The sequence below is a fragment of the Magnolia sinica genome, chromosome 15, assembly GCF_029962835.1.
Source record: "Magnolia sinica isolate HGM2019 chromosome 15, MsV1, whole genome shotgun sequence".
NCBI classification, from domain to species: Eukaryota; Viridiplantae; Streptophyta; class Magnoliopsida; order Magnoliales; family Magnoliaceae; genus Magnolia; species Magnolia sinica.
The window spans coordinates 57,266,697-57,279,926 of record NC_080587.1 but is presented as its reverse complement, the minus strand read 5'-3'; the positions used below and the strand labels follow the sequence as shown (position 1 = coordinate 57,279,926).

The 13,230-nt window shown below is 41.7% G+C and overlaps 1 protein-coding gene across 2 annotated transcripts in view; it reads left to right on the top strand.

Annotated features, from left to right (window-relative positions):
* LOC131228041 (mediator of RNA polymerase II transcription subunit 23) overlaps positions 1 to 13,230 on the top strand; it is a 138,805-nt gene that overhangs the window by 105,051 nt on the left and 20,524 nt on the right. For both annotated transcript variants that reach the window (XM_058223876.1, XM_058223877.1), the window contains exons 13-15: positions 5,714 to 5,884; positions 6,396 to 6,509; positions 6,723 to 6,848. In XM_058223876.1, the coding sequence (XP_058079859.1) occupies positions 5,714 to 5,884; positions 6,396 to 6,509; positions 6,723 to 6,848 (411 nt within the window). The remainder of the gene's footprint in view (positions 1 to 5,713; positions 5,885 to 6,395; positions 6,510 to 6,722; positions 6,849 to 13,230) is intronic.

Below are 13,230 nucleotides of genomic sequence, written 5' to 3'. Positions count from 1 at the left end.
CGTGAAAATTTAGCTGAAGGATCTTCTCAAAGGACCAATCTATGCCTGTGAGAGAATCTAATCCACAAAATTTTTTTTTTGGGGGGCCAAGTGAGTTTTGTGGTTGAATGTTAGGGGTTTTGAAAGTCCTCTTTCGAATGCTTTTATTTTATAATGGCTATGTTCCAATGATATTCTACACCATTTTAAATGGTTGTACCTCTTTAGCTATACAATTGGCATGCCTGTACAGATAGTTATGATTGTTTAACAAGTGTGAGTCTAGTTACAATTGTCAAAAAGTGTTGAGTCTAGATATATGTTCTATCCACAACAGGATCCACAGTTTAGATGACCTGGACAGTTGTACTTTAGTGCCACGCTGATGGGGACGAATCACCACCGTTTTTCAAAATAGTTGGTGAACTAATATAACAATCGAAGACCAAAATATTTATGATTTTAAAGATGAAAACACATATACACCATAGTGTATGCTATGTACAGTACTTGCTACACAAGAAATACTGTATGCTTCCTAGGATTGTGCTATTTAAGTGTGTTATGTGGCGCTATAGCTATGCTCTGCAATGTAGTGTATGCTATGCACAATGCGCTATGCTACACATGCTATTCAAAACACTGCACATGTGACAGGATGGCGATTATCTGCTGGTTGGACAGTAGGTTAGCAATCCAAGTGGCTAGGTGTTAGCATCTGTCATGTGTGCGTGCGTGCATGCATGTGTGTTTATTTATATTCAGTTATATATTTGCATACCAACTTAAGAAAAAGGTAATTGGGGTTGTAATCAATCACATGGTGGAGAAGAAGGATGAAGAAAAGGAATGGCGTCCTGAGGGAACACCAAAGTACACACTCCCCCTCATAAATGATACGTCACGTACCTATAAAACCCCAGACACTCAAATGCACGTACATACAAATGCAGTCTTCTCTCCTAAACTCAAGCTGAAGTAAAAATGTTGTACATGCCCATCTTGCCCCCAGTCGCTTGAAGATGAGAAGGATGAATAGCCATTTGTAAGAATATTTGCAAGCTGATCATTGGTTCGAACATGAGGATTATGAATAAGCGCAGAGGAAATCTAGTCGCAAACAAAATTTTACAATCAACCTCCATATGCTTTGTTCTAGATGCAAGATTGGATTGGATGCAATGCGAATGTTTGCCTGATTGTCACAATATGACAGAATCAGAGTAGAAACGGATATGCACATGTCATGAAGAAGAGACTAGAGCCAAATCGTCACAAAGCAGCTTGAGAATGATACTTTGCTTCAGTCAACAAAAGAGCAACCACTGACCGTTTATTACTTTTCCACAGAATGAGGATGTCACCAACCAACAGGCAATAACCAGAAGTGAAATGACAATCATTAGAAGACCCAGTCCAATTTGCATTGCAATATGCTTGCATGGTGAAGTGGCCATAATTGACATACAAGAGTCCTTTGCCTAGAGCCAATTTCAGGTAACAAAGGTTTCCGTATACAACCATCCAGATGGTGACTACAAGGAGTTTGCATGAACTGACTGAAAGCATGCAATGTCGAGTGGAATAATAGTCAAGTAAATCAGCTTCCTAACTACGAACTGATACATGCTAAGGTCATTGAGAGTTGTAAACTCAGTATGATGAAAACGGTGGTTAACCTCAACTGGCATAAGCATTGGTCAAGCACCCAACATTCCTATCTTATGAAGTAAATCTAGAGCATATTTCCTCTAAGAGATGAATATGCTTCGCTTCGATTGGGCAACCTCAATCCTAGGAAAGTATTTGAGCATGCCCAAATCTTTAATCTCGAAGGATCCAGAAACTACTTCACCTTTTTTTTTTCGAATGGTGAGTACACACACACACACACACACTCTCTCTCTCTCTCTCTCTCACACACACACACACACACACACACACACACACCACAAGGGTTCTCAAACCCATGATCTCATAGTAGAAACACAGTATAAACTACTTCACATTGGCAAACTTAGTTTCACAGTCATTAGTGAGAACAATATCATCCACGTAGATGGCTATGTGAAGGATCGACTAGTGTCTTTATTATCGAATGTGAATATGGGCTGTTCTATGGCCCATTCTTAGTGGATTTTTTTAAAAGAAAGAACCCATCTTCTAAAAGTAGAATTTTTGTAATATATATATATATATATATATATATATATATATATATATATATATATATATATATATTCATCTCATTTTCATCTTAAACAAGCCCATTTCAGCATAAAAGGAAAAAAAGAAGAAAGGAGTTTCTATTAGAGACAGTAGTCGGAAAGTATGAAAGATCGCCAGAGTGTAGTGGTAAACGAAGAGTTAGCCGGAGAGTAGTGATGAAAGAAGGTGATATGGAGAAGAAGGTTAGGGGGAATTTTTGTCCAACAAAGATTCAAAAATGTGTCAAAAATCTACAAAAAAATAAGTATTTGAAAACGGAGTCTATTTTAGGGACCCCAACAGGCCCTTGGTCTTCTTAGGTAAAAAATCCAAGAGGAAATGCATCATTACTAGGAGTAAGAGCAGTTGTTTGTGAGGAGAAATAAGGAACATTCTCAAAGAATGCAAATGTCCTTGGAAATGTACCTTTTTCCAATCATAGGACAATAACACTTATTTCCTTTTTTAGTGTTGCATATCCCAAGAACACACACTTTACTTAGGTCTTATCCCCAAAGGACCCTAAAACATGGACAAAACAAACACAAAGAAAGGTTTTTGGGGGAACATAGAACAATTGCATATTTTGTTTTAACAATTTTAGAGGATAGCTATTTTCAAGTAATTAAGATGGCTTCTTATTAATCATATAGGTGTTCTTCATGAGGCCGTAAGGACAACCTTATCCCAGTAGATTCTTGGAACATTCATCCCTATTAAGATGAATCTAGTAACCTTCAGAAAATAATAGTTTTTGCAGTTTGCAACCCCATTTTGTTGGGGAGTATACAGACAAGATGCATGCAATGATCACACAAGTAAACTTAGAATCATGACATAGGTATTCCTTAGCATTATCAGATCGAAGAACTTTTATCTTCTTATCGAATTGAGTAAGGAAATACTTTAATTATAGTTGATACTTCACTTGTAGATTTCATTAAATACATCCCTGTGAATTGAGAAAAGTTGTCAATGAATTAGATAAACGTGTGTGTATATATATATATATATATATATATATATATATGTATCTTCACTTGAATTTCACATCTGCTTGAAATTTATTGGGAAATAATAATCTAAGACATGGACACATGACCCAAATGGGCATTCCAAAGTTGGACATGCTCTTTATGTCCACCACCAATCCTTTTCTTGGCTTATAGATCTTATATAATACAATAGGATGGAAAGAAAGTGACGCAACAATTCAACTGTTCAGACTAACAGACAATAAATTGGAAGGAAAGGAAGGCATATGAAGAACAGATGGAGCCTAAGGAAGAGGATAGCTTGTTAGTTCTTTTCCCAGTGGTTTTGGAAAATGAACCATCGGCAAGTTCGATGAGGCTCAAGGAACCAGAATACATAGAAAGTTACCTTCCATATTGGTTATATGATCTGTGGCACTGGACTCAATAATCCAAGATGTGGATGTGATTGTGACCGTAAAAAATAAGCAGTATGTACCTGGCTGCCTGCTAGAAGTATCTGCTGAATGAAGTTTGAAACTTGATTAGCTCCTGATGAAGATCATTGATGGTCTTGCAAAGGACACTTATCTGATCACTGGAGTCTGAAATGCCATCTGAAGTCTGCTCCTCAAGTTTTAGCCATCCTCTTGGGCTTCGGTCAAAGATGGGGTTGAATATCATAACACTGCTCATGCACACAAGGGGACCACAGTATGTGCAAACAAGATTGTCTCTATCAACATTCTTTGAGAAGGCATGGACCTTGCTGCATGTGCAGAACTTTCATGAACAACTCTAACTGCATACCCAAAGAGGCTCTACGTTGAACCTCCCCACTGACATAATTATAGGCAGCCCCCAGAGAAGGAAAGGACTCTCTCCTCAATACCTGAACACACTGAGGCTCAAAATCAGGGTGCAACCCATTCGAGAAGTCAAATACACATTGCTTTTCCATTTGCTTCTTAAGCTTTTCGAGAGTGGAAGCAGTTGATTGACAATGACCAAGCTCCCCCCACTTCTGTACGAGTGATGCAAAATATTCCTCCATTAGAGGTTTGCCTTGTTTCGTACTCATTATCTCTTGGTGCAACTGATAGAAATGAGGCTTATCCCTCTGAGAAAATGTCCCTACAATGTTACCCCACACTTCATTGGCTGTTTTGAGGACTAAATGATGTCTGATGCTGGGATCCATAGAATGAAGAAACTACGACGTAACTGTCAGATTATCGCTTTCCCAATTATTGTGGGATACGTCATTTCTGGTTGACTCCTCATTACTCATAATATACCCCACCTTTCTCTTGCTACGATGAACATCTTGGCAGATTGAGACCATTCGAGGTACTGGCGGAGACCATTCAAGGTACTGGCAGCCGTTGAGCCGAAAATGGTGATCTTGTTGTCCGGGCCCCCTAGCTACCCCAGTTTTCTGATCGTTTGAACATACATGTTCTCCCCAAAAGAAACACTGACTTGCACTACCAATGTGGCGAATGAAAAAAAAATCAACTATTTTGTTTACTCAAGTGACATACCCATCCGCATATCACTGTGGCATGGTACTGTAGCAAATGGTGAGGAATCTTTCTCTAAGAGATCTGATTGCGTGGTCGACGATGGAAACAAAACAAAAAGAGAAGAAAGAAAGAGAGGGTAGATAGGAAGAGGAAGGAGGGAAATAACAAAAGGGAGAAGGAAAAAAGAAAGAAGCGAAAGGAGGGAGGTGGTGGGTATCTTAATGCTTTGATACCATGTAGTTAATCACATGGTTGGAGAACAAAGAAAAAGAAAAGGAGAACAAAAGAGAAACTTTGGAGAAAGGGTTGTGTAGAGAAATTATCTCTCCTCTCACACCTTGATGATGTTTTATCACCCTAATGAATGAAGGAATGGTGTCCTGAGGGAGCACCAATGCATACACACAAACACACCCTTAATGTGAGTTCACATGCATATAAAATCCCAGATACACACATACGTGGACACTCACACACACATACATACGCAGACACTCTACTCTTCTTTAGGGGTATTCCTTTGATTGCCATATTTACATGTTGGCATGGATGTTAGATCTTTTCCAGAAGTAAATGGATGCTTGATATTGGACTGTTTGTCCTGAGGGAGCACCAATGCATACACACAAACACACCCTTAATGTGAGTTTACATGCATATAAAATCCCAGATACACACATACGTGGACACTCACACACACATACATACGCAGACACTCTACTCTTCTTTAGGGGTATTCCTTTGATTGCCATATTTACATGTTGGCATGGATGTTAGATCTTTTCCAGAAGTAAATGGATGCTTGATATTGGACTGTTATTCGTGTCCTTTTATTTTTTCAGGAACTCCAATTCTAGTGAAATTGTATCAATTTTCCATCAATTATTCCTCATGGAAGGAACACTAGTACTGTTTCATGATAAACAGTTGCCAGTTTCTTTAAGCTGTGTTGTGCACCTTTCATGTTTTGGGTAGATCATGCTTTGTTAATTCCTTGATTTTGGGCCTGTTAATTTTCCATGTCAGGCAGAAACAACAGTCATCAACCAATGCACACAGCTCCTTTCACCATCAGCTGATCCAACTTATGTTATGACCTATATCAGTCATAGTTTTCCTCAACACCGACAGTATCTATGTGCTGGCGCTTGGATGCTTATGAATGGACACCCTGAAAGCATTAATAGTGCAAATCTTGTATGGTCTTTTTCTTCATCCCAGTGACTTCTCTTCGTTTAACTTTGCAACTTTTTATGTGCCAGTGCTGCCGTTACTATAACGCTTATTAGAAATTTGCAAAGCCAGCACTTGTCCCAGGTTTACCTCTACATTTGAGCACATACTGAAACCTGCACGGGAACTCTGAGCCATGCATCATGTGGACCCCGCCATCTAGATGACCTGGTCCAAAGTGAGGCTAGTTCACTCGTCCAGCTGGCACATGTATGTTTTGGACCTTTTGCAAATTCTCTTGAGCAGATTGTTTTTCTACGTTTGTGGCTCATCTGATGAGTTGATTGCTCTGATTTTGGGGCCAGTCATTTCTATCAGTATTTCATTGTGCCAAGTCATCGTTAAGTGGGGCCTACCTGATGAACTACTCATATGTTTCAACATGCGCATGATTAGCATGTTCAGGACATGCCGAGAAGAGTGTGGGTTGGGAAAGCTCTGTTAACGCCTTTAATATTTGTTTTGCTAAATGCAGGGACGCGTCTTGAGAGAATTTTCACCTGAAGAAGTGACATCAAACATTTATACAATGGTGGATGTCCTTCTTCACCATATTCAAATTGAACTGCAACATGGACATCTCTTACAGGTATATTCATTGTCTAGGTTGTTGGTTTGTGCATTTTTGTCTAGTGTGGTGCATGCGGGAAAACCTGTTTTTTTATTTTTTATTTTTATAGAGGTAATGGCATGTGGGAAAACATGTTGTTTTCTGTTCTACGCTTATTGGTTATCTTCCATTTACTTGATTTCTCATTCAGATCATGAAATGCCTTTTTCTCTATTTGTTTCTCTGTTTCAGGAACTTCTATTGAAAGCTAGCGCAAACCTTGCCTATTTTATTTGGACACATGAATTACTTCCTTTGGATATTTTGCTTCTAGCACTTACTGACAGAGACGACGATCCCCATGCTCTGCACATTGTGGTATGTTTTCTAGAGCAGTTTTACCCTATTTTTCTTCGTTGGAGATTTTTCCTTTTCCTTTTCTTTTATGCTCTTTTTACCTTTAAAAAAATAATAATAATAAATTATTTATTTATTTAGTTTCTTGCATCAGAAGAGCGGACCCCCATTAATTGGGATAAGGCTTAGATGGTGATGATTTGTTTCTGGCATCAAAATATCTTGTGATAACCTAAATAGATGACATTTGGATAATAAAGAACGGGTTGAGATGCTCTTCAAACTAAGCAGCATTTGATGGTTTATCTATGATCCATCATGTTTCAAATATCTGATATTAAAATGGCACAAAATTATTCTCCTTTCGGAACCTTGGTTGTGTGATTTAAAATACAAGGAGATGTCATTTAATACATGATGATTTTTTCCCATCACCCTTTATGACCTCTTTCTACTGAATAACCTCTAGTTCCCAATAGAATGAACTGTAATTGATAACTTCTTTTGTGCCTTCTCTTTTTGGGGATTGCTACGTCTCTTTACTCGATGATTCATCAAAAAGGAACTGCAACCACTTCTCTATTTCTTGTTTTCTTATGCATAAAAATGAGTCAATTTGACCCTTCCATTAAGGTTATGGGAGCAAACTAAGGGGATTAATATATAAGGAAATAAACAAATGCATTCGACCATATGATTGTCCCAACAAACTATAATGAGGGACCCCTTTTTTGGCAATCCAAGTTCTTCATATGGTAGACCCCATGCTGGATTGGAGTACCCCCAAAATATCCTCCATTGGATTATCTTAACAGTCAGATGGCCCCCATTAAATGTGCACTCTTGGGCCATGCTTGCAATCGTTTATTTGCAGTGGATGGTGAGGATCATCTGGTGGTCAAGCCATTGGGGCATGGCCCACAAAGTGACAGGGTCCGCCTGATTAACAGCCTAGGTCAACCAAAAGTGGCCCCACCTATACCATCCTTGGTTCAAAGAAAAAAAAGTTCTTCTTTCAATTGAGCATCATACATTCTTCAAACATGCCTTATTCGGTTCCATGTGGATTAGATTAGAGACTTTAAACAGTGAATAATCTCGAGTGAGTAGTTATACTCAATCATGTCTATACAAGAGGGAACTAGGGATATCCCAAGCATCTGAAGTCATGGAGAGGAAAAGGACACGAAGACACGATCGTCAGGGACGTCTCTGCCCTGATCGTGAACGCCGTGACGAGCAGTTCCTACATCAGGCAGCACCTATAGCTTGCTTCCATCGTCAAAGTAACGAATATGGTTGGCAGGTTGTAAATAGGCAGAAGGTAAGGGGAGATCGCATCTCTCCACATTTTGGGGTATTTGCAGGTAATCTGACCTTCGACACAGGTGAGGAGGACATCAATCGCATCTTCGGTGGATTTGGAAAAATCTTGGCTGTTTACATCCCGTGGGACAAGGAGAGGAACAGGTCCCGCAGTTATGCGTTTATATATTTTCGATATGAGCAGGATGCCCTAGACGCCATTAACACATTCCATGGCCGTAGAGTCGATGGGAGGAAAATCACCTTAGAAAAGGTTAATCAGAAACCAGTGGCAGTTCCGATTCCAGACCTCCGCAGATCTAATGGGTCAGACAGCGCAACATCATGGTTGTCAACTTTTGAGAAACCTATCCTTCCACTAGACCTTCCTACTCTGAATCCCTCAAAATAACTCCCCAAAATCCTCCAAACCCCTTAAACCCACAACCCCACTACAAAAACCCCCAAGAACGCCCAAACCTTCAACCCCATCTCAATCGTCCTCCTTCTCTCTCGGGGAATCTCACAGTCTCAACTAATATTCACGAAGTTAGAAGGCTCCAGGAAGACCTTTCGACGGCCATCATCTATACGGCTAAAGACACCTCCGTTTCCTTCTGTCATATCGTCGATACCATCCGCCTTTCTTCCTTCGCACATCTGAAAGTGAACATTTGCAGAGTATCCCCTGTGCACTTCATTCTAAAATTCCCATCCAGACAGGAGATGTTAGCTTTTGCCAAAGATTCACTACTTCACAAGACATTGAATCTCATTGAGGTTGCAACTTGGTACCTGGAAGCTACGCTATTGGGCAGTAAGAGGTGGCTAAGGCTTTTCAGTATTCCGGCACACTCATGGTATCCCGCAGCTATTGAAGCACTTGCGAACACATATGGGAAGGTGATTCAAATTGATCCGGCTGCCAGATCTGCTGCATTTCAGGTTTTTGCTAGAGTCTAGGTTGATCTTTATCCAGGGGCAGATTTACTCAGCCTACGTTTTCTCAAGGTGGATGGTCGTAGCTTTCCGATCTCTAGGATTATGGAATCCACTTAGCTTGATTGGGGTAGTCTCATCAACCACTTCCCTCCCAAAGAGTCCACAAAACAGTGGGTTTCAAAGGCTTTCCATAACATCCAAATCAACAATACTGCACCCTCACCATCTGTTTGTGCTAATGCCCCTGAGAACCCAACCCAGCCTCTTGAGTCTGTACCCCCTCCTCCTCCCCCACCCAGGCTCGTTGTTGGTGATTCTTCCAGGGACCTACCGCAACTTCCCCCTCCAACCACCATCCCTCCACCACCCCCTCATCCCTCCATGTCCCTCAACCCTACTCTCAAAGAAGCCACCCAACCTTCTCATCTAACAGCTCTTAACACCATGCCCCCCCTCTACCCCTCTCATCAACCCGTCCCTCCCATCATACCCTTGGCTTTCTCCTCAGCCACCTTGTCCTTACCCCCTAACTTGGGCATTGAAACCAATGCTTCAGCATTCAAAATTCAGATCCCAGGAGACAGTGGCCCTCCTAAGACCAGCTTTAAAAGTGTTATGTCAGATTATGATCCCATCATGCCAGTGCCACCTCTGGCCTCAGCTTTTGATCTTCATCAGGGGGACATTATCCAACATAGATCATTGCCCCACCTCTGTTTGTCGCCAACCCTCACTTCCAAGCGGACACATGATCAGCTGACTTCAAGCCCAGGCCACGATACTCTTTCTGATCTCCCCGCTGGGACAATGCAGCAGTCGGACATGGTCTCTGCCCTTGCCCCTGATGTGGGGCTTTTATGATTGGGAGCAATTATGCCACGGTCAACTCTCTCATCACTATAGGGCCAACCTGTAGTTGTCTGTTGAGGAGCAAGCATCAAGCCCCAGTCAAAATTGCAACCTTAAGTCCATGGCTTATGTTCTTAGAAGGCAGAAAATCACCCACTCTCCGTGGAGCGCTCTAATAGATACTAGAAAGTCATCTGGAGACTCCCGCTCGGTGGGTAATTCCCCTATTAAATTTCAGGATGATCACCTTGCACCCAGTCCAACATTCAAACGCAGAAGCCTCCCTCTTTCTTTTAACCATCTTGTCCTTGATGTGGACCTGTTCCCAGCTAAATCCTTTGGCTCTTCTGCTAACAGAGAATTTCCTCAACCCCTAGCCTTGGAAGTGGATTTAACGCCATTCAAATTCCAAGCTGGGGAGAATATCCTCAATGCTCCTGATGGAATAATAGAAGGCAATGACAATGACACCTTATATTCCCAGGACTTTCAGCCTCACTTCAACCCAACCAATCAGGATACTCAGGAAGATTGCCAGGGTACCAGAAGCATTACACATCCTTTTGCACAACCCCCACCCAAGAAAGGAAGAAAGAGATTGGTCGTCAGGAGAACTATTAAACCAGGAACAGGGCACACGAAGGACAATTGGGGAGCGAGACTAAGACGTCTTAAGAAGAGGGATATCGGTTCATATGAAAATTTTATTGATGGATAGTGCAATCATTTGGAATGCTCGTGGGGTAGCGAATTCAGCTACCCTCAGATCAGCGGCTAGGTTTGCGAAACTTTATAAACCTCTATGTTTGGCGATTTTGGAGCCTATGGCTAGAGAGCAAAAACGTACCTATGTGGGGCTCAAACTTGGTTTTCATTCATCCCTATGAAATGTGCACGAAGATGGGAAGATTTGGTTTTTTCACAACAGCAACCTCAGCGTTTCAGTTATTCACAACTTCAATCAGGTGATAACTATCCAACTGCAACTTCATAATTCAAATTTACTTTTCCATCTTTCTATTGTATATGCAAAATGCTTTAGAATGCAGAGGAGATCGCTGTGGATGGATCTATTATGAATGGACACGCGAATTCCAGGCCCCTGGGCGGCGACTTCAACACTGTACTATCTACCGTAGAACGGTTGAATAACAGGAATCAAGATTTGGGCAGCTACACGGAATTTGCAGATGCTATGGAGTCTGCGGGTTTGATGGATGCAGGCTTCAGTGGGGATCAGTTTACTTGGAGCAATAATCAAGCAGGAAATTCCCAGGTTTGGGCTCGCCTAGATAGGGTATTATGCAATGGCTCGTGGATTAATGTTTTCCCTCGCTTCCAAGTCAAGCATCTTCCTCGTGTCAACTCCGATCATTGTCCTCTGCTTCTTCTTTTTCCCCCAGCATTGCAATCCTCCCCGAAGCCTTTTCATTTTCAGAGAATGTGGACCCTTCATCAGGAGTACCCATTTGTTATATTGCAGGCCTGGAGGGCAGATCTCTCTAATCAACCAATCATTAACCTCATGCTAAAATTGCGGAAGGTTAGGAATCATCTGAAAGCATGGATCACATCGGTTTTTGGCAACATCTTCCAGCAAATTAAAGCAGTGGAACAGTCCATCGTCTGTATGGAGCAACAGGCTCAACAACTACAGGATTTCAATCAAGAGGAACTAGTTGAAGCCAGGAAACACCTTGATCATTTGGAGGTGGCCGAAGAAATTTTTTGGAAACAAAAGTCTCGCAATAATTGGCTAATTGAAGGCGATTGAAACACTAAATTTTTTCACATGTCTGCCACTGATAAGATGAGGAGAGCACAAATTGATGAAATTCAGCTGGAATCTGGTGAAAAAGTTTTTGATCCCAAGCAGATCCAACAGGAGGGAATTCGGTTCTTCTCCTCTCTGTTTCAATCGGAGCTTACGTCGATTCAAGACAGCGTCTTCAACTCCATCCCGCAGTTGATATCTGAGTCAGATCATGATTTATTGATGAGTTACCCTTCATTGGAGGAAGTTCGTTGTGCCGTCATGTCCATGCCAAGGGACAGCGCCCCCGGTCCTGATGGTATGTCTAGGGCTTTTTTGGCTTACAGTTGGGATATCATCGGTCTGGATATCCATAAAGCTGTGATCAATTTCTTCCACGGCGGAAAGTTGCCACATTCTTTCACGGCCTCTCTCATCTGTTTGATCCCAAAGAAGGCTGCCCCTAAAGCCTTCTCTGACTTTCATCCTATAAGCCTTTGCAACAGCGTTTATAAAATCTTTGCCAAGATCATTGCTGACAGATTGGCGCTTATCCTTCCCAACATTATTTCCCAAGAGCAAGGAGCTTTCGTTCGAGGTCGCTCTATAGCGGAGAGTGTAGCTTTGGCGCAAGAAATGGTTAGAGAAATTGATCGAAAAGTCAGAGGCGGGAATATTATCCTGAAGTTAGATATGGAAAAGGCGTATGACCACCTAGAGTGGGATTTCCTCACAAGGGTACTGCAAGGTTTTGGTTTCTCTCAAAGGTGGATTCAATTGGTGGAAAAATGCTGGAGTAACAGTTGGTTTTCAGTCATTATCAATGGTTCTAGTTGCAGTTTCTTCAAGTCGACTAGAGGTCTCTGCCAAGGGGACCCTCTGTCTCCGAGCCTATTCATCCTTGCTGCGGAGGTTCTGAGTAGGGGTTTCGCCAAGTTGTTTCTTAGTCCCAGATGTATTCCATTCAAATTAAAACGGGGATGTGAGCAGATTACACACCTTCTTTATGCTGATGACACGATTCTTTTCTTCAATGGTGGCAGCCAAACTATCAGAGCGGTGATAGATTTTCTATACACATACCAAATGGCGTCAAGACAACGGATCAACTTCCAAAAAAGCTGCACTCATCACCCATCCGCAATGCCAGTTAATCGTATTAGAAGCATCCAGAGGCAAATTGGTACCCCCTCTTCATCAGCGCCCTTCATTTACCTCGGGATCCCCCTCTTCAAAGGTAGGACAAGCTTCACTCTGTTTAGCCCTCTGATGGAAAAAATCGAGAAGAAAATTCAAGGGTGGCAGGCTCGGATCCTTTCTTAGGCAGGCAGATGTACGCTTATCAACCATGTCCTTTGTGGAATTTCGATTCACGCCATGTCGGCGGCCTCGATTCTAGCCCAAATCTTGCAAAGAATGGAATCTACTTTCTCCAAGTTCTTTTGGGGTTGGCAAGATGGGAAAAACAAATGCCACTGGATAAAGTGGAACAAAATCTCTATGCCTAAAGAGGAAGGCGGCCTGGGTATCAAAAAACTCCGAGATGTTATGGCT